The 19,826-nt window shown below is 40.8% G+C and overlaps 1 protein-coding gene across 10 annotated transcripts in view; it reads right to left on the reverse strand.

The window, feature by feature from the left end:
• CREM (cAMP responsive element modulator) overlaps positions 1-11,431 on the reverse strand; it is a 35,158-nt gene extending 23,727 nt beyond the window's left edge. For 5 of the 10 annotated variants that reach the window (XM_058807209.1, XM_058807202.1, XM_058807165.1 and 2 more), the window contains exons 1-3: positions 11,248-11,314; positions 6,302-6,414; positions 5,643-5,760 (exon numbers count right to left, since the gene is read on the reverse strand). In XM_058807209.1, the coding sequence (XP_058663192.1) occupies positions 5,643-5,760; positions 6,302-6,342 (159 nt within the window). In that variant the 5' untranslated portion in view covers positions 6,343-6,414; positions 11,248-11,314. Of the gene's footprint in view, positions 1-5,642; positions 5,761-6,301; positions 6,415-11,247 lie in introns of those variants that run through there. The other 5 variants (XM_058807225.1, XM_058807183.1, XM_058807174.1 and 2 more) reach the window with 4 other exon arrangements.
• Positions 11,432-19,826: the final 8,395 nt, after the last annotated feature.

Raw genomic sequence — 19,826 nt, forward strand, 5'->3', positions numbered from 1 at the left:
CTTTGTGAGAATTGCCGTTTGATACAATACTCAGCGGGTCAGAAAGAACTTTCTGAGTACAGCCATAAAACAGTAAAAGGTGAACAGTTTAAAAGTTTCTTTTTGGTACACAATGGGTCCGTCACACATAATCAGGAAATAATCCAGTACTTGAGATTAAGAAAGTACATTCATTTTAAAGCTCCTTATTCAGTACAACCCCACAGGGAAAAAAAAAAAGACAACTTGATTCAGCTAATACTCTTTTGGACTAAAGTTTAAAGGAGAAATTGTTTTGTTTCCATTAATTCAGATAAGAGATTAAAAAGGGGTTTAAGTGCTAAGGGAAGAGGAGATGGTAGTATTATAAAATTTTCAAGGCTCATATTCTGCATCTCTTTTATAAATATTAGAAATTATTATTAGAATTTTGATTCAGATTTCCCTTTACACTTTTCAAGCTGAATATTCCTGTGTGAACTGACACACTAGGACATTTTCATGCTATCATGCATAAATCCTGACTGAAATAGACCTGGCAAAGAAATTTCTTTCCGACATCAGTGATGAGCAATGCTACCTTTAACATCATTACTTCAAGGACTGGCACAGCAACTGAAAACAATCCACAAAGGCAAGTCAGGGACACAGAGGCTGAGGGGAAGCTTAACACATTCTACGGGTTCTGTGCTCCTAGGCATGCAATACTCACATCCAATAGCTTCAATAAATATCAACCATGCAACCCATAATAGCAGTATGGTCCCATATTTCAGGTATTTGGAAATGTAAGTGCTCCCTCTTCTATGTGGGGAGAGAAAAGTAGCCAGCAAGAATGACCAGGTACTACCTTGCTACTGAGGCACACACTCTTGCAGAGAAAGAGGCTGCCCACCATTTATCTCACTTCAAGATACATGGTCCATCTGAACAGTTATCCTGGATATCCTGTCAATGCCAGATATCCTTTCCCTGCCAAGTACTGGAGAGGTTACCTTCACATTCAACCCCTCATACCCTCAACACTGCCAAATGCAGAACTCAGGACACAGGCCCATCTGATTTCTGCCCCTGCTGCAGACTCCAAGTACTACAAGGACTCTAGAAGTTAAGTGAAAAGCAATTCTGGAAAAGGAAAAGCCAAGGCAAATCCACGCTGGATTTAACAAAAGAACAAAGGATCTGCCACATTTGGGCACCGAGTACCATCTATGAGGAAAAGCTGGAGACAGATGTTTTGATCAATTCCAAAGCTACAGCCAAAACAGCAGCACCTACTTTCAAGGAAAATAAGGTTAGGCTGACTCCAGACATTTGGTCACCATATGCTTCAAGGAAGCACGAAATGATGAAACATCTGCATGTTTATAATCCTCTAACATCAACTTTGCTAAATGGCCAGCATTTGCATTTGGCAGGCTGGTTTAGAGCCTTGCTTACAACAGCCTAGCAAACCCCCACAGTCTCAATCTCCAGGGAGTAAGATTTAACACTGTTTGATATCAAAAGCCCACAAGGACAACCCTCCAAAGTGCTAAACTTGAACGATCCCAGCTTGCAATAGGTACTCACTCCAGGCTCTGAAAACCTCCCTGAAAATCTCCCAATGCTCACTGACAGCAGTTCTCACATTGTAAACCCTGACATATGTCTAATTCAGGGCCAGCACCAAGAGGCCAACAGATGGTATCTCAGACAAGGTCAGCAGACAGCCCTACTGATAGACAACATGACAAGGTTAACAAAAAGTGAATCAAAGAGCAGCCCATCAAGATGTAGGATTAAAGAAAAAAGAAAACACAACTGAAAGTGTTTTTATCAAACCTGAGAAGGGCTAAAGTACATTGATCTTACATTGTTATAGTTACATTTAGGGTAGCTGAGCACACAGCAACACAGACTGGCTTCTAGAAATCCTGAAAAAGGAACACCTAATTTCTCTCTGAATACCATTGCAGATTTAAATCTTCCAAGATGTAAGTTGGACTACCATCAACACTATCAGAATATTCCAATACAATTTTACTTCCTTGTAAGTACAGCTCTATATATAGCAACAGATGATCTGGGCATGTGAGACAACCATGGAGCTCATCTCAAAACAGGTTGAGAAATTTTCCATCTCAGACCTCTGCTCTTGCCTCAAAGACATCAAGCTTTGTACAGGTGTTGGGCACATCTTCAACAGTTTCTAAAGACAGCCACCAATAATTTTACTTTCTTACCTATTTATTCTGGTAGCTGGATCAGAAAAATATTACCATGTCAATGATTCAACTGGCTAAAAGTGACAGATGCAAGAAATGCAACTAGAAACTGATTCTACAGTACAACATTTCATTTTGAAAACAACCATTTAATGGACAAAAAGTGCATCTCATCTTTGCTAGTTTCAAATTCACTTATTTGTGCTTTAGTAGGAAAAGTAACTCTACTTTCAGCAGCAAAAAATCGCAGGAGAATACAGCAATAACTATGACACAAGTGAAAAAAATTGCAAACACTATTTTTTCCTCTACAAATAATGTACAGTAGGTCCTTTGTAGCATTGGAGGTCATCCCATCACACCATAGTGCTCCAGCCCGCACATTCTTAATGTCTCCTCTCTCTCCCAACAGAGGAGACATTAAAATCTTCAGCACAAAACAATCTCTAAAGATTATCATCTTCTGAAGTATTTGGTTCATCCTTTTAAAACTAAATGGCAGGTATTTCTTTAAAAAGCCTATAGAGGAGGGGAAAATAAGTCAGCTGCCCCCCAAGAAGAAGAAAAAAAAGGATGTCCGCCTCCTATGTAGATGTATCCCTCGGCATTTTACTAGTCACTCCCTGGCCAAGGCCATAATTCAATTCAATATCAAGCACATTAAAAACCATTACAACATTCCATCTGGACATAAAAACTCCACCTGTTTTACTGGAAGGGCAGTCACCTGCTGGGACAGATGCCCAGAGAGGTGCTAGAGACTCCATCCTTGGAGACATTTACATCCCAGGCAGACACAGTTCTGGCTGACACTGCTTGCACAGGCAGGTCAGACTAGATAATCTTAAAAGGCTCCTCCCAAGCTTGACCCTTCTACAATTATTTCTTTGATAATACACAGAAAACCCCAAATTAAAAGACAGTGTATTAAAATGGTTTACTTCTGACTGACCAAAACCAAGGTTGAGCAAATATTTTGTGAGAAAAACACAAACAAAGCTGCCATCTCCCCACTCCCTTGGAAATATTTGAAAAGGAGCCCTCAGTTTCAGTGACCAGGCATTTTTGCTCTCAGTAAGAATCAAGTCATTCTTTTCTACTATTTCTGCATATTTGCAACAAAATTAGTAGGAGGGAAAACTGGAAGTTGGCACAAGATGCTTCAGTCACCTGCAGTAGCTGACATCTCTTAACTGCACTCCTACACAGGACAAAGAGGGATAAGAGTTCTCTGCTCCTCTGTAATAGTCAAAATACACAGGCACAGCCATGAATTCCTCAGAAACACACAAACTTCCCATGTGGACCACCACAAATCCAGTCAGATGTCCCATACAGGGGCCTCCAGTGGGCTTTATCCCTCAACACCCAGGCCCAGCTCTCCATGACAAAGCTCCTCACCTTCCAAGCCAGCCAGGTAGGAACACAGGCTAAGAAAATCCTACTCATCTTAAACCAAAGCAGTGTCTCAAAAGGCCTGGCAGCAGCAAGTGCTCTGTCTGGGCAGCTTCACCACAACAAATGCTGGGGGCACAGCAGCCTGAAGGACTGAGAGTGTGTGAGGGCTGCAGGCCCCGGGAGGCAGCGGCTGAGGAGATGCGCACAGGCCCAGAGCCCAGGAGAGGGATGGCAGCACCAACCCTGCTTGTCTGGGAGCCCAAACCCTCATAGAGGGACAGCAGCATCAACCCTGCTTGTCTGGGAGCCCAAACCCTCATAGAGGGATGGCAGCACCAACCCCGCTTGTCTGGGAGCCTGACAGGGACAGCAGCACCAACCCTGCTTGTCTGAGAGCCCAAACCCTTAGAGAGGGATGGCAGTACCAACCCTGCTTGTCTGAGAGCCTGACAGGGACAGCAGCACCAACCCCGCTTGTCTGGGAGCCCAAACCCTGAGAGAAGGATGGCAGCACCAATCCTGCTTGTCTGGGAGCCCACACCCTCAGAGAGGGACAGCAGCACCAACCCTGCCTGTCTGGGAGCCTGACAGGGACAGCAGCTCCAGCCACACGTGCTAAGCAGCTCTGCCAGCTCCAGGACAGCTCTCTGAGCCATCCGACCAAAAACAGTCTGTTTCCAGACTGTTACACCCAGCCTTCAAACTGAGGTGCAAGTTTTGGTTCAGTGTTAATTGAAGGAGATTCATCAATATTTCAGAGTTACTCATTTTAACTGTAAGGTATGAGACCCATACCCCCTACAGCTGAACCTTCACACACAGTACTCAAGCATTAAAAGCAGACAAACATAAAAGTGTTATACACTGCACAATATAGGAGTGCAAAAACTCTCCTGCAGCATTAGGGACACCTTTGGATCAACACTAAAAATCCCAAGTGACAGAATTCACAGCTGTCTTCTCCAGAGACTGCTGCACAAGCCAATAAATTTTACGTATGAACCATCCTATGACAATTTGAGCAGAACTACTAAAGAAGAAATGAGAGGATGACATCAACAGAGCAAATCAAATAAAATTCTTAAAGAAAAAAAAAAGAAAAAGCTGAACAAGCAATATTCCCAATGCTGCATGCATCAAAACCAACAAAAAAAGGTTGATAAACATTTTGCAGTCTACTTTGTGCTCCAAGATCTGACAAAAAAGCAGCTGCTTTCAGTTTTAAAAATGTACCTATAATGTAAATCAAGTATCTAACATAACAAATACATGGCATCAAATCTTAGTAAATAACTTCTAATGATGAAAAAATTTGGTAAGACGTTTTTTAAAATAATTTATTTTATTTAACAAAGGGCTTTTGAAAATCCTTTTAAATGGTCCATACACTTTTCTGAAGCTATAAATCTAAATACTGTCAGAACACTATTCCTCTCAAGTGTTGAGTATTACAGTACATATTTTTAATGTTTGAGAATTGTTACTATATAATCTTCTATCCATTAACAACTAAACAATAATCCATAGAAAACATGTAATGTATACTTTTAGAAGTCCAGATTGGATACACAGGGATGAAACAAAACAAGCACACATTAAAAATGTACTTGCAATTAGATTAAATAGATTCTGTACAAAAACTGGAACTAGGAAAGAACCATGGCTATTTTTATTCATGTTTCTACTTTTGTTATACAACACATCTTCAAGATACACAAACTGTTTAGATATGTTTGATCTTGTAGCCACCTCAATTCCTTAAGACTGTATCCCATCTCTATAACAATCGCCTTGTGAAAGAAAAAACCCTCTTTGTCTACTGATGACTCTTGTCTGAAAGGGCTCCTAAAAATGTTACTTTCTAACAGACCTGATGTTATATTAGTCCTTTGTTAACTATTGAAGGCATATTTTCCAGTATACCTTTGTTATATTTTTCCTATTTAATACCAAGACTGATAAAACATGAGAATACCATAAAAATTGATTGTTTAAAAATCGTAGCAGCTCTGAATATCACTTCATTGATTCTTCTCATCTTTCTACACTTCAACTTACCTCAGATCCTGAGGAAATCTGATTCTGGCCTGGCTGATTCTGAAGGTGACCAGCACTTCTCTCTGTCAGAGAATCCACTGCATTGTCATCCTGTTCAACCATTTCCATGGTCATCAGTCTAAAAGTAAGTACATACATATTTAAATAACTCAATACAGGGAGGTATATCAGGCAGCTAGGGAAAATAATTCCAAACTATATTTGCAGCAGACAGAAAATAAATATATTTCTGTCAAAATGAAATCCTTTCTTCATTCCCCCATATTAAAACATTCACTCATATAGCCAGGAGCTCTAAAACAAGTATTTTGGGGAGTTGCAGGGAGAGGCAGTTCTGGAGATGGCTCTCAGGGAGGGACAAGCAGAGTGCCAGGGTCCCATGCAGTGCTGGCAGTGCTGCCCACAGAAGGTCCCTTCAGCCTCATGGGCTGCTACAGCCCTCTTGAACCTATTCCCTGCTGGCATCTACACTTGAATTGTCTGTGAACTACTCATGGCTCAGGAGCCACAGCAATTCTTCTCACTTTATAGGTTTAAAAGTAGGATAGATTTTATTGAAAACTAAGAACTTGCTGACCCTCATTTTAAAGTAAGAGTTTAAACTTTGTAGAGAAAACTTCCAAATCTGCTACATATCTGCTATATAAAAATGCAATTACCTGACAGCTCCTTTTCGATATTTCTTGGCACACTTAGTCATAACGGAAGGTGTGAGTTTTAAAACAAGAGCTTGGATCTCTTCGGCTCCCTTTCTCTCCTACCAAACCCTGCACTGAAGGTGCAACATTGAACAGGTGATGTCAAACATTGCCATGGCAACAGGTCAGTTTACAAACAGAACAGAGACAGGACAGGGTCAGGCAGAGGCAGGCAGGGCGCCCTGCAGGCACGCTCCCACCTACACCCTGCTTACACAACACTGACAGCCTCAAAAGGAAGACATGATATTAGTGCGAGATTTAACAGGCAGCAAATCTTGGTTCCCCAGGTTCAGTTTCTGTAACTAGGGGATGACAAGCCTGAGGCCAAAGTTCAATTATTTCTGATAGCTACTCTGGTTTCTTCTCAGGACTTCAACTGAGAGACACAAGAGGCAGGCAAGGACTGCTACCCACCTGACTCTGAGGCTCTGGAATTTAGTCTCTGTTACATTAAATCAAATTAAATGTGAACCAAACTCCTTTTGTGGCACTATTTTATAGAACATTCCACAGTCTTTGGAAAGAACAATTTTTATTAGTTTTATAAAAATCAAAATTTTGCCCAAAATAAAGGCATGAAAATATGAAAAGATAACCAGTCAACTGATGTAGAGAAGCATATTTCTAGCTTATATGCCTCAAATGGTACTCTACTGACCAGATTTAACAGTACTATAGCTAATGGTAGTGAAGCTGCAAAACAATTTAACATTTTATGGGTTAACATAAGTATTTCTGCTCAGGGAAGTTACATATCCTATGCCAGTACCAATTCAGATTAGAGTCATAGGGAGCTATTTGACAACTAAAATTTTTCTACATTTTTCTCTTGCTAGTTACCACTAATTACCTTTTTGTTTAGATGCAATCTAATTAAATATCTACTGAAATTTACCAAAGTCTACCAGCTCTGGGGAAAATGTTTTCATCAACTTTTCACCATAATTTTCTATAAGATGTTACCTAATTATAATATTCTGGTTTTATACATGTGCAATATAATAACAAAAATAAAGCAGGGCAGAAAAGTTCTTCCTTTGCAAACTAGGGCCACCCATAAAGTCTCAAATATGAAAGGTTTATGTGGTTCATGTAAGAATAAGCTTCAGAATAGATCAGACACCAAGGAAGAATAAATAATGCCTAGGTACTGGCAACATATTCATTGTAATCTCTTCCTAAAGATGGGAATATAGCCAGAATTAATTCACTTTATGAAGGCCCTGAAGTATTTTTGTATCCAGAGCCATCTGTCACAGAAAACCTATTGTTGAAAAAAACCACAAAAAACCAACAACAAACAACAAAAAACCCGAGGACTGTTATTCCCACTGAGTGCATTTCATAGAAATTTTACACAGAAAGTGTCAGTTTTCATCTTGGAAAAAATGTAGTTCCTGGTTTTTAGCTTAATTTCTCACTGATTGCAGAACAGTATAAAAATGTATTTACTTCTACTTTATCAGGATTTTTCTCCCCAAGACCTTTCATTTGCAGTGCTGCGGTACGTTAGCAAAAAGCTACAAAAAGAGCATCGGTGCAGCAGGAAATCTAACAAAGTTATTCCTCATATTTTGCAAAAAGCAGTTCAGAGAAAGGGGTGTACTTTTTGATTATTTATCTTTAGTTAGAAAAACAACAGCAAGAATGATACATATCAGTGGAGTGACAAATATAATTAAGATTTATGATATACTTGGAAAACTCCAGAATTTATATAGATTTTCCATCTATAATTGTGTATATTCTGACTCTCAATACAAATGATTGCTTAATTGAAATATTTAGTAGGGTGGAGTAAAGTCCGAAAATTTGACTGCCATAAAATGCAATCACTACTCTGAAACACAGTAAAATACTTTTCCTAGATAAGCTCAAACCTGCTTCTTTTTGACAACCTCTGTGACCAAATAGTGACTTGACTTAAAACAACATCCAAATATAAAGATCCACTCACAGCCTAAAAAAAAACAAAACAAAAATAATGAAATATATAAATAATTTTAAAAGATACACGAGCTATCTCAGCATAACACTTCAGTGAGAACCATGACTTCAGACAAACCAGCACATGAGTATCCCAGTGCAGACGTGTTCCAAGATCAGGAGTGACAGACACAAGCATGGGATCCCTGAGCTGCAGGAGCAGGCCAGCTGCAGTCATTTGAGCCTGCAGGGCCAGCGGTGGCACAGCCACTCTGAGCTCTGCCACCGCCCGCGGGCTTGTGCACAGGCACGCCAAGGAACTCCTGAATTTCACACTGGGCTGTCACTGTCTTCAGAGCACTTTTATAACCTCAGTTGTACAGGGGTTTTATTTCCTGTACTACATATCATGTCAACATGAATACATCAAACTTTTTAATACATATGAAGAAAAAATACTGAGCAATACTATAACTACGCTTTTTTTAAAACACCAGCAATACAGACTGTGGCATGAAACTGTTACTAATCCAACCCAGAAAACAGTTTCCATGCATTTCACACTCAACCAGTCTGCATTGCGAGCAAATTCCAACATACTCATTGCTTTTAAGTTTCCAAGAAAGAAAAAAAGAATTTTCTGCCAAGCCCTTAAAATCCTTTATAAAAGTCTATAGTAGGAGTACATATCACACTTAAAAGTTTACATAACCTTCCTTCTGTTTTTAAAGGAAAAGTTAGCAAATAGTTTAAAGTAAGTGGTCTTGGGTCCTGTTTAAAATTATGTTTTTCTTCATTGTATGACTCATTATATACACCTTTTAGTCTTATACTCAGTATTAATACATTTTTCCTTATATTTTTTATCTTAGCTACTTACAAAGACTGAACAATAATTTTAAATACTAGTCTGGATTTTTAAATTAATAAACAAGTTACACCTCTGCACACACATAAAAATGGGACAAAAATGGTTTTGCATAATGAAGCAAAGATACCTGCTTCTTCCTACAATATTGGAAAGAGATCTTCAGCATCTGGGAGGAAGTTTAACTCTCAGCAAACTTGGAACATTTCAATGTATGTAAGTACATGTTTACTGTAGTCACTGAGACTAATGGACAGCAGGTGAGTGGTCAGTAGCACTGACAAATACTGATTAAGAATACTGATTACTAATCAGATAAACACTGATTAAGGTGATGCATACATTACACATCAAAAGCTTCTTCTACTGTGATCAGATGAACCACCCCTGACAGGAGAAATCTGACAATTGGAATCAGCTAGAGGAAAACAGGAAGTTTTTCCTAGAAAATTAAAAGCAATTTACAGCTAAAGGTGTAAATTCTTTATATTTTTGCCCATAGGTAAGAGATGAAGGATAGCACCCCTAGCAAGACACATTCCTTTGCAATAAAGATCACAGGAATCCTTTAACTCCTCCCAGTACTGCTGTTTGTCTGCATATCAACATAATATTTAATGTCTATTGGTGAAATTATACTGCAAAAGCAGATTGCTAAAGTATTTGCATATTGCTAAAGTATTTTGGAAGTGTGTGACTGTCTAAATAAATACCCAGAGGCATTTTTAAAAACAACTTTTTTATTTCAACCATCCTTTATACATCAGGGACTGCTTACAAATGTGGTTTGATACAAAGGAAATCAGTTGTAAGAGGCTAAAAATTATGTTTCAGCCCTTGTTCCAAATCTCTTTGAAGGCTTTTATTCACAGGGGAGTTACTAGAAAGCAAGAATGTGAATTTACAAACACCTGTTCTGCATTTATTGATGACCCCACAGTGAGTGTGGAAACTCTCAGAATACACTTGTTTCAGACACTGTGTTTTGTATCAGCTCTGTTATAACTGTTTAGCACCCTGGTGCCATGAAGGACACCAGTGAATAGGTGATCACAGAAGTCAGTCAAGTAAAATGTGCAACAGTAAACAGACCCAATTTTGAAGTGCAAACTTTCAGTTTTCAGTACCACCAGAAGCTTCATCACTAAGGTTTCAGCGTCTCCTACATTCTTATTCCCCTATTTTCTTCCCTGAACACCTCAGCTAAACCCGAAACCCCAAACTCTGCAAACCGCAACGTGCCATTACTGTGAGCATAGGCAATGATACCTGGCCCCTCGGCACCTGCCAGCCCATCCATGCTGACAGCGCAGGGCAGAGCCGATAAGAAGAGGAACTGAACCTGATGTGAGCGGACACACGGCCCCCTCCAGGCAGGCCAGAGATCAGTCCAGCATCAGTCCCCGTGGAATCACCTACATGCGGCTGCACTCAGCCCTAAAACTGATGCTATCACAGCAGTAGGGGACGCAGACAAAAGTTTCAAGCAAGACTTCGGACTCACAAAACCCACTGCGATCCCTCCCCACCTGTTCTGACCCAGCTCCGAAAGCTCTGTGGGCAAGGTTATAACCGGGAGTAACGGACTGAGGGGCAAACGCCACCGGGCACCCTCGCTCCCCTCGGCCGGGGCGAGACGCCAGGAGGGGCCGTCCGGGGTGCTGTGCCCGCAGCGGGCAGGCGCTGCCCCGCTCCGAGCCGCATCGCCGGGCGAGCCGAGCCGGTGGCCCGAGCAAGTGCTGGAGCCACCGCCTGCCGGGGCCCGGCGAATGCCGTAGCTCCCGGGCCGCAGCGAAGCCGGCGCTCCGGCAGCCCCTCCGGAATTCCCGGGATGCGCAGCCGCCTCGGGGCCGCCCCACAGCGCCGAGCGGGCTCCGCGCGGCCGTCCCTGAGCGCAGCGCGCTCCCGGCTGCCGACGGGGACGCGCCCCCGCCGCCTCCCGCGCGCTCCCGCGGCGGGGCTGAGCCAAGCGCGGCACAGCGCCCCCCGCCTGCCCTGCCCGTGCCTGCCATGCCCGCCGCGCCGCCCGCTGCCCTCCGCGCTGCCCCGCTCCCGGCCCGCGGGGGGTCGGGCTGCGCGCACACGTGTCCCCGCCCCCTCCCGCACTCACCCGCCGCCCTGTACGTGCTGCCCCCGTCACAGGGGGTGGGGGGGACCGGGCCGGGCGGAGCCGCACGTCGTCCTCACGTCAGCGCTGATGCAGCCGCGCCGCCGCGGGGGCGCCGAGGAAATGGCGTCTGTGGGGCCTCCCAGCGCCAGCGGCCGCGGCGGGAGGCGGAGCCGCGCGCGGGCGGCGGCGCCGGGCGGCCGCGGGGCGCAACGGCCGCGGCGCTGACCAACCGCCGCCGCGGGGCCCCCGCCGGCACCGCCCATTGGCCGGGGCGGGACGCGGCGCGGTGCGGGCGGGGCGGCCCCGCGCTGCCGGGGGCGGGGGCGGCCGGTAACAGCCGGGGCGGCCGCGGGCCCGCCGCGCTCCCTGTGCCGCGCTCCGGGTGTGCGATAGCGGGGTGGTGCCGGCCGGGCCCCGCCGATAAGGGCGGTTGGCTGGGCTCCCCCGCAGGTTCCGGCCCTGGCTGTCCCTGCACTGACCTAGGGAAGGGACGCGGCACAACCCCCGGTTGTCCCCTGGGCGGTGCCGGAGCCCTGAGGGACACGGGAACCTGCCCGGAGGCCGCCCCGCCGAGCTGCTGCCCGCAGGTTGTTTTGTAATTCTGCTTAGTAAAAGCACGTTCTTTACATCAATCATTCATGGTATGACATAGTATTTTACATTTATTTGGCTAAGTAAATCAGAAATTGCCAGGGGGCAACAAGCGGGAGCGACGTGCTCGTTTCCCCGCTCGCTTCCACGGGATTACGTGCAGATACCCTGAGTCATGCTGGGTTTGTGCTCTAGGTGTGAGCGCGTCATTTGCCGGAAGCGCAGGGCCCGCCGGCTCAGGGTTAATAATGTTAAATACAATAAACGCGTAAGCCATAAACTTTGTTACTATGGGTGTTTGAACATCGTATGTCTTATTGCTGATCAGTATTTTACAAAGTAGTGTTACAAGGGATAATACTGCAGTAAAGTTTAAATTGCATGTGTATACATCGCTACACATATATTCTGAAGTTATGTAATGTATTTACCCATTTTTATGGTTTAGGTCCTTTTTTTTTTTTCTTGTGAGAATCTGCTCAGTGTGCTAAATAAACATGAAAAACCTAAGTTAATTTCACATAACTCATTGTGATTGAAGAATTGGAGGATGTGTGTGTCAGGATTGGTGATAGGTCCACACAGGTCAAACGCTCAGTCTTATTCATGGCATAGAGAGAACCTGCGTATTGATTTCCTGTGTTTTTTAAAAAAACAAATAACTCTTATCTCTGACTTCATAAGAGATGACTCATATTTATTTGCAAAGGTTTTGTCTTTGAGCGTTTAGTTCTTTAATTTGCTTCACAGGACTTAACAGAGCTATCTAAATTGCAATCTAGTGGAAAAAATACAGAATCTTCAATTATCACTATTGCTTGTGCAAGTTTTCGGTTTTCATTCTACATTTCCTTTGTTGAAATATCAAACACCCCCTTCCTGTTTTGAGTTCTGTTTCCCTCCCTTTGTTGCATATATATTATGTGTCTGTTCTGGGTTTTTAAATAGGAGTTTCTCTTCCCATAATTAATTCTGCTTTAAGATCTCACCCATTACGTACACTATTCTTATGCTCATTCATTAAAGATATGTTTTCTTTTGTCAATTAAAAATATTTGTTGGAATAGTAAGATAATCAAATGAACAGGCAAGTGTTAAACTACTGAGAATTACTCTGCTGAAACCTTTGAAAGAAATTCCAGTTTTGCCTTGTATACTCAAAAAGCCAGAAATGGTTCTTAGGGTATTAGCAGCACCTCAAAAATATTTTTGAAGGTAGAAGTCTTAGTACAAACAGGAAGAAATTTCAAATGAGAGTGTTAAATAATGGAAACCACTGGAGTGTGTTACCTGTAAACAAACTGAGACTTTCCATGAACTCTTAGGGCCTGGATTTGGACAAACAGTTATTTTTTATTAGTTTTCAAGTAAGCCATAAATGCTTTGAAATGTTTAACTAAGAATTTATTACTATTTATACCACTTCTCTCGTAATGAAGTGTATCAGAGATGTAAGAGGCAGAGGGCCTTAGACCTTGGTGATACAAAGATGACTGACCAGATTTGGCTCTTGATGCAGCTCTCTGATGCTGGGGGGCTGGAAAAGGAAGGGAATGACAAGGGCCTTGTGTTGTGCTCTTACTGCAGCAGGGCTGGGGTACCGTGTTTGGTACCTGAGGCCAGACCAACCTGTGCCACAAAAGTGCTCAGTTTGACTAAAAACAGTTCTCCTTAAATTGGGATCAATACCTGATGTGAATCCATTTAATTTCAAATGCTGAGACCAAAAGCAATCCATAAGAAAGCCTGACAAGTCAGAATTTGTTATGATTTTCATCATTTATGGAAGAACATAAACTTGAAATCCAGACTCTTTGCTGCTGTCACAATGACTGCCTGAGACACCTTTTCTCTCTAACTCAAAATGTCCATTGTTGTTTTTTTAAGTTTCTTTCAGCCTGGATCAATTCTTAAGTCTGATCCACTGCACCATGCCACAGAGAGAAGTAGGACCTTAACCAGGGAGGGTAATAGATGAACAGGGGGTTGGAGCAACTTCATTTGGAACCAAAAAGAAACATGGTGCTCTTTGCAGAGAACTGAAATATTTCACCAGTGCACATTACATCAGTAGGAGTGCTATCTCTGTAATTTTCAGACAGCTGATTCTACATATGGATCTCACAGCTATCTTTTAAATAGATTTTTTAAGGGGATTGAAAGAATTTTGTGCATTTCAATTCTAGTCTCATGAAACACCTATTTAGTTTTCTTGTAAAAAAGTTCATGGTTTGTCTTGGCATAAACAACAACAGCAAAATGGATATGCTACCTAGCTTGGTTGTCTATTTCTCTTTAATTAGAATCCAGACATCTGAAGATAATGCAGGTAAAACAGACAGAAAAATAGACTGGTATCCTATTGGAAATAATGGTGATACTTACTGATTAATAATTTCATCATAGGTCTCCTCATGGACCACTCCAATTTCAGCTGATTGTTGAATATTCCTACCTCTACTCTTTCATTGCCTGCAAGGAAATAGAGGGACAAGTGCAGAACTTGCAGCATGTCACAGGAAAGTGCAGTCAACACAGCTACTGTTTTCACAATTTATTTTGTGAATGTGATGAAAATCAAAAGTAGCCAATATCTGCACGCTGCAACAGAGTCCTGATCAGTCTGAAACACAGAACAGATTAGGCAAAAAGTGCACTTTAATGAATAAAAAATTTAAGACTAATAATTTATTTTATCTATTCTTTTCTAAATTCCTAGCAATACAAGAAAAAGATGAATTTCCATTGGCTCACAAATTAAAACAGAAATGTGACACCCTTAGAAAGGCAAACATTGAAGGATAATGTAAAAGGTAAAAGCTTTGTAAATATTTTTAATGTAGTTTTTTTTAATAGTTACACATCTGTGGAATTATAAATATTTTGTAATCCCTCCTCTAAACTGTGTCAAGTTGGAAATAAAACTGAGTAGTACGAGTAGTACAAGAGCAAATTGATGATCCTTTTATTCTTATTATTTGCTACTGCCATCACTGAAACCTCTGAAAATCAATACTGTCTAAATTAGTGCTGTGCTAAGGCACTGCCTTGACTTTGTGGGTTGCATAAGGCAGAAGCACAGGAAGGAAGGGCCTGGAGGAGCCCAGGTCTGGCTTAGGGAGAAGCCTGGCCTAACAGCCGTGAGGCTCTGCAGTAGCTCAGCCAGCTCCACATGGCCTTGTGTCATGTAAACAATAGGCTTTCTTTATTTGGAAGGGTTGGATGTTATTATTGGTGAAGGGGGTATCAAGTACTGTTCTAGGTCCATTTTTAAAATTATTACTACTTTGATTTTCTTGGGTTTGAAATTATTTGATTTTGGATAATAAGTTGCAGTAATGTTATGATATTTTACACTCCAAAGATGAAATACAACATTTTAATGTGGTTTGATTTTCATTTATTTTGCCGTTTTTAAAACTTTTTAAAACTTTTTAAAATTTAAATTTAGAAATTTAAAATATAAATAGATTTTTATATTTATATATTTATATAAATATATAAATATAGAAATTTAGAAATTTAGAAATTTAGAAATTTAAATTTATAAATACAAAACAGGTATCCCAAGATACCTGTTGGTATCAAGAGTAAAGCACTGCAGGAATGTGGCCAGCACTAATAGGACATTGAGGAACTACCTCACACAAAGGTGAATGACATCGAACATTCAGATAATGCAGTAAAAGCCAAACACATACAAAGAGTTCATAATTGTTAAAAATGTTCAGTGAAAATATATATAAAAAAAGAATTTGCATTTAGTTAACACAGTAGCTGTAGACTAGATTTTATAGCAACTGTAGGTTGTTTTTGATGGGGGAGCAGATTGTTTTGGTGGTGGTAAATGGTTGTAAATGACAGTGAAGAGCAAGAATGAAGAATATAAAATAAAAAGCAAAAGCTGCTGAATAAATGGAGCAAGGTAAAGGTGTCTGGGAGCTATAAAGGGAAGAGGTACAAGTGAAAAATAACTAAATGGAAGAGTATTCTGTATAACAGAAGATAGTCAGGCTATTTGCAATGTGTTTATGTGAGAGAGCTTCTGTATTTCTTTCATGTCAAGAATTGTTAGTTCTTAATCTACCAGTGATGCAGATAAATGGCTAAAGAAATATATTTTTCTGAAAAGGGTATATCTTTCATCAAATGCTAGCTCAACTAATTTATCTCTTTGACATGCTATTTTGCCAGCTGGTTTATTTATGAGCTGGTTTTTGTCATTCTATTAGTCTAGTACTTTTGCACATTACAGGAGGTTTCCATCTCCATTAAGTATGAAATATGCTTTTTACTGGATCATTTGAAAGACAAATAGATATACTTTTATAAAATAATTTCACAAGAAAACCCAAGGAAATGGAACGATGCCAAGTTTAATTTGGAAAATGACATGTTAGAAATGGACACTAGACATGTCCCATTTATCACATTTTAGCAGAGACAGATACTATTTGCTCTTTTTCCCTTTTTTCTTTTTCTGGAAATAACAGCTCTGCAAATTCAGCATTATGTTGCCTAAGAGTCATCATCACTAGGGGTTCTGCAGTCACCAAGTTCAGGTGGTTTTCTTCCTTTTTTGTGTATATTTATACGTACTGCACACAGATGCCAAAGAGCTGTATGCTACCATTTTTAGTCTGGTGGTACAACCACTCAAGATTTACATGACTATTTTCTCCAAAACATTGTGCCTAGCAAACAAAAAGCAGCAGGTGCCTTGCTCTCACAGTAGCTGCTCATTAAATCATAGGATTATAAAATCATTGAGGCTGGAAAAGACCTCCAAGGTGATGGAGTCCAACCTGTGGCTGAGCACCCCCTTGTCGAATAAACCACAGCACTAACTGCCGCATCCAATTGTTTCTTGAGCACCTCCCAGGATGGTGACTGCACCACCTCCGTGGGCAGCCCATTCCCATGGCTGACAACCCTTTCAGTGAAGAAATTCTTCCAGATGTCCAGCCTGAACATCTCCAAACACAGCCTGAGACCATTTCCCCTCCTCCTGTCTGGTTGCCTGGGAGAAGAGGTTGACCCCCACCTGGCTACAACCTCCTTTCAAGGAGTTATAGAGAGAAATAAGGTCTCCCCTGAGACTCCTCAAGGCTAAACACCCAGCTGCATCCTCATATGACATTTTCTGTGCACTTCACCAGCTTCATTCCCCTTCTCCAGACAGCTCCAGCACCTCAATGTCTTCCTTGAAGTGGCAGGCCCAGAACTGGACACAGGACTCGAGGTATTGAGCAATGTCTGTGCACTGTGTTGCTGCATCTCTATGAAAGGATTATTTCACTGTGATTCTTAAAAATGATTGTACAGTGGTGCACATGATCTATGAGCCTTTTATAAAAAGCCACTGCTAAAAAGGCACTTGAACCATTTTCTGAAAATGATTGCATAATTTCTGAATCAAAAGGGAAGGAGAGACATTTAGAATAAAATTGCTTGGTTCACTGCTGGTACTATAAGCAAATATATTTCTGGCTCATGACCTGGTAGATGTGACAGAACTTCCTTGGAACTGCAGCTTCCCTTCCCTTGTGTGCAGCACCCTCTCATGGTTCTCTCCCTCTCTCTCTCTCTCATTTCCATCAGCAGGGGTAAGTGATGATGTTTGAACAGTTCCATGTCCTCAGCTCTGTCACCACGCTTCCCTAACTTGAACTAGCTTTGGGATTTTGTGCATATAAGCTAAAGCATTAAAACTACAAACCAACTTATTTACTAGAGTAAATTTCAGGGGTAGTTTCATATTCAAATTAAACCTGAAAGCAAAATCCCAATAATTAACTCAAACCCAGTCAGATGGTGTCTCAGCCAGGACTTCTTCATTTTTAACAATTCAGAAAATAAAGCCACCTAGCAGCTTCTTTAGAAGCTTTCTGCATTCTTTCCCCAAATGCTTAGATTAAAAACATGAACAGAAACCTCTTATATGCCAGGTGGCTTGTTTGTTGGGATATTGTTCTGTTTGGTTCACCCAGCCCATAGCAAGTACCTGAGCCATTGGCATTGGATGCACTTACTGAACAAAAAGGATTTACAACCTTGTAACTGAACACACACGAACTCCAAAATCTTTTACTCTTTTGATACTTCCTATATAAAGCTGTTTAATATCTGAAAATTCCTGTAAGTAGAATAATTTAGGCTCAGTTACTGCATCATAAAGTCTTGGCAGCTCACTGATCTCTAAACACAAGTTGTAAATGTACAATTTTGCTTGTCAATAATGTTGCAGAATATTTTTTCAGCAATTTTTTTGGAAAAAAAAAAGGAAAGAAAACGAACTAGATTTGTTCAGACAGATAATTTACTTTCTTAGCTACAATGACATGAAAATAAATTGTGGCCCCTTTTTAAAAAACAGATGGAGAAAAAATTACATTTGCAATTTTTTTTCCAAGGAATCCTGGGGAAGGATAGAATAAATCTGGGAATTTAACTAAACACTTGATGGCAAACTAATAAATTCTGTTTGGGAGAGTTCAACTTTTGTTACTTTTCCTATTTCATGGACAAAAAGGTGTGGGTTTTGTTAGTTTTGTTGTAGGTTGAGCAAGTTGAAAGTCTTGAACTGCTATTTTGTATCTATTCCGTGCTGCCATCTTGTGGCCAGGAGTGCAGTGAGCGTCTGCTTCTTAATGAAATTTACAGGGGTTAAAGCAGATTAAATAATCATACATTTTAAATTCTTCATAAACTTAAAAAAATATACAAGAATAATACTTAATTACTGCATATTTTTATAATCACAAAAGATTTGTTCCGTTTATACATATATTTTGCATGTTACCACATGAAAGAGAAATACCCACAATGAAAGTCTAGATTAAAAGTAGCTATAATGAAATAAAGGTCTATTCCTGCTTTCATTTATCTTGTTTTCAGAAGCATTTAAAATAATAAAAATTATTTTTACAAATTGTATGATTATCTGCATCAATAATGCAGACTAACTCATCTAGTAAAAATTGAATATTACATGAATATAGCATAAATAATCCAGTCAATATTCTCATTTTCACTTGGACTTCAATTTCTCAATATTCACTTGAAAAAGGCTAATGAATATGTTACTCTAAAAGTAGGATTTTAAATCAAAGACAAGAAGAGCAGATAGTAACATGAAAAGCATTTGCAAATGACATGGTGGTGGTGGGGAATGTGGATACTCAGTATCAGTTCAGACTGCAGTCTAAACCAGCTGTTAAATAAAGCAGTAGGTGCCATAGTGGCACATTTAATACACTGTTTGTATTACCAGAGGGCTGTGGGATTCCTAGTTCTGTACCAGAATAATACAGTGTTAGATGTAGCATCAACATAAACAAAATAGACAGCTCCTTCCAAAGGAATTAATTACATAAGAGTAAAGAAAACAAGTTAATGCAAACAGACAGAGACACAGAAGTATCAGATAAAACAACCGCATATAAACAACGGGAACTCAGGAAATACTGCAGCACTGGTTAGGACAGTGTAGCAGACTTGATAGCAGATGTAATCAAAGAAACATAAATTTGTGTATTTGGTGGCAAAGATGTAAGATGGCATATGCATGTAGTAGAAAATAACTTATGTCACTCACTACTGTTATCAACAATATATAAAGAACTGGTAAGAATTTACTGGGAAGAAGTTGACTTCTCCATAGGACTATCCTGCAAAAACTTCCAGAATTTCCATCTGTCCCCTATCTGTGTTTTCTCTATCTACAACTGCTGAAAGACAACACTAAGCCTTGGTCAAACAGGATTTAAAGCAGTCTGCACATCTGCTGTCATCTAGAAATGCAGCCATCAAGACATGGCTGAGGTAGCTGAGGGTGCCACATTAATTGGTCATGCTTTGCCAAATGGCAATTTTCATTGCTGGCTGTTTTGGGCACATCTGCACAGCAGGTTAATTCAGATTACCAACATCTGGGCTTCAGCAGGTAGGAACAGCCCCACCACAGAGCTAGCAGTGAACTGAATTCA

Source organism: Ammospiza caudacuta, chromosome 1, assembly GCF_027887145.1.
Source record: "Ammospiza caudacuta isolate bAmmCau1 chromosome 1, bAmmCau1.pri, whole genome shotgun sequence".
Classification (NCBI taxonomy): Eukaryota; Metazoa; Chordata; class Aves; order Passeriformes; family Passerellidae; genus Ammospiza; species Ammospiza caudacuta.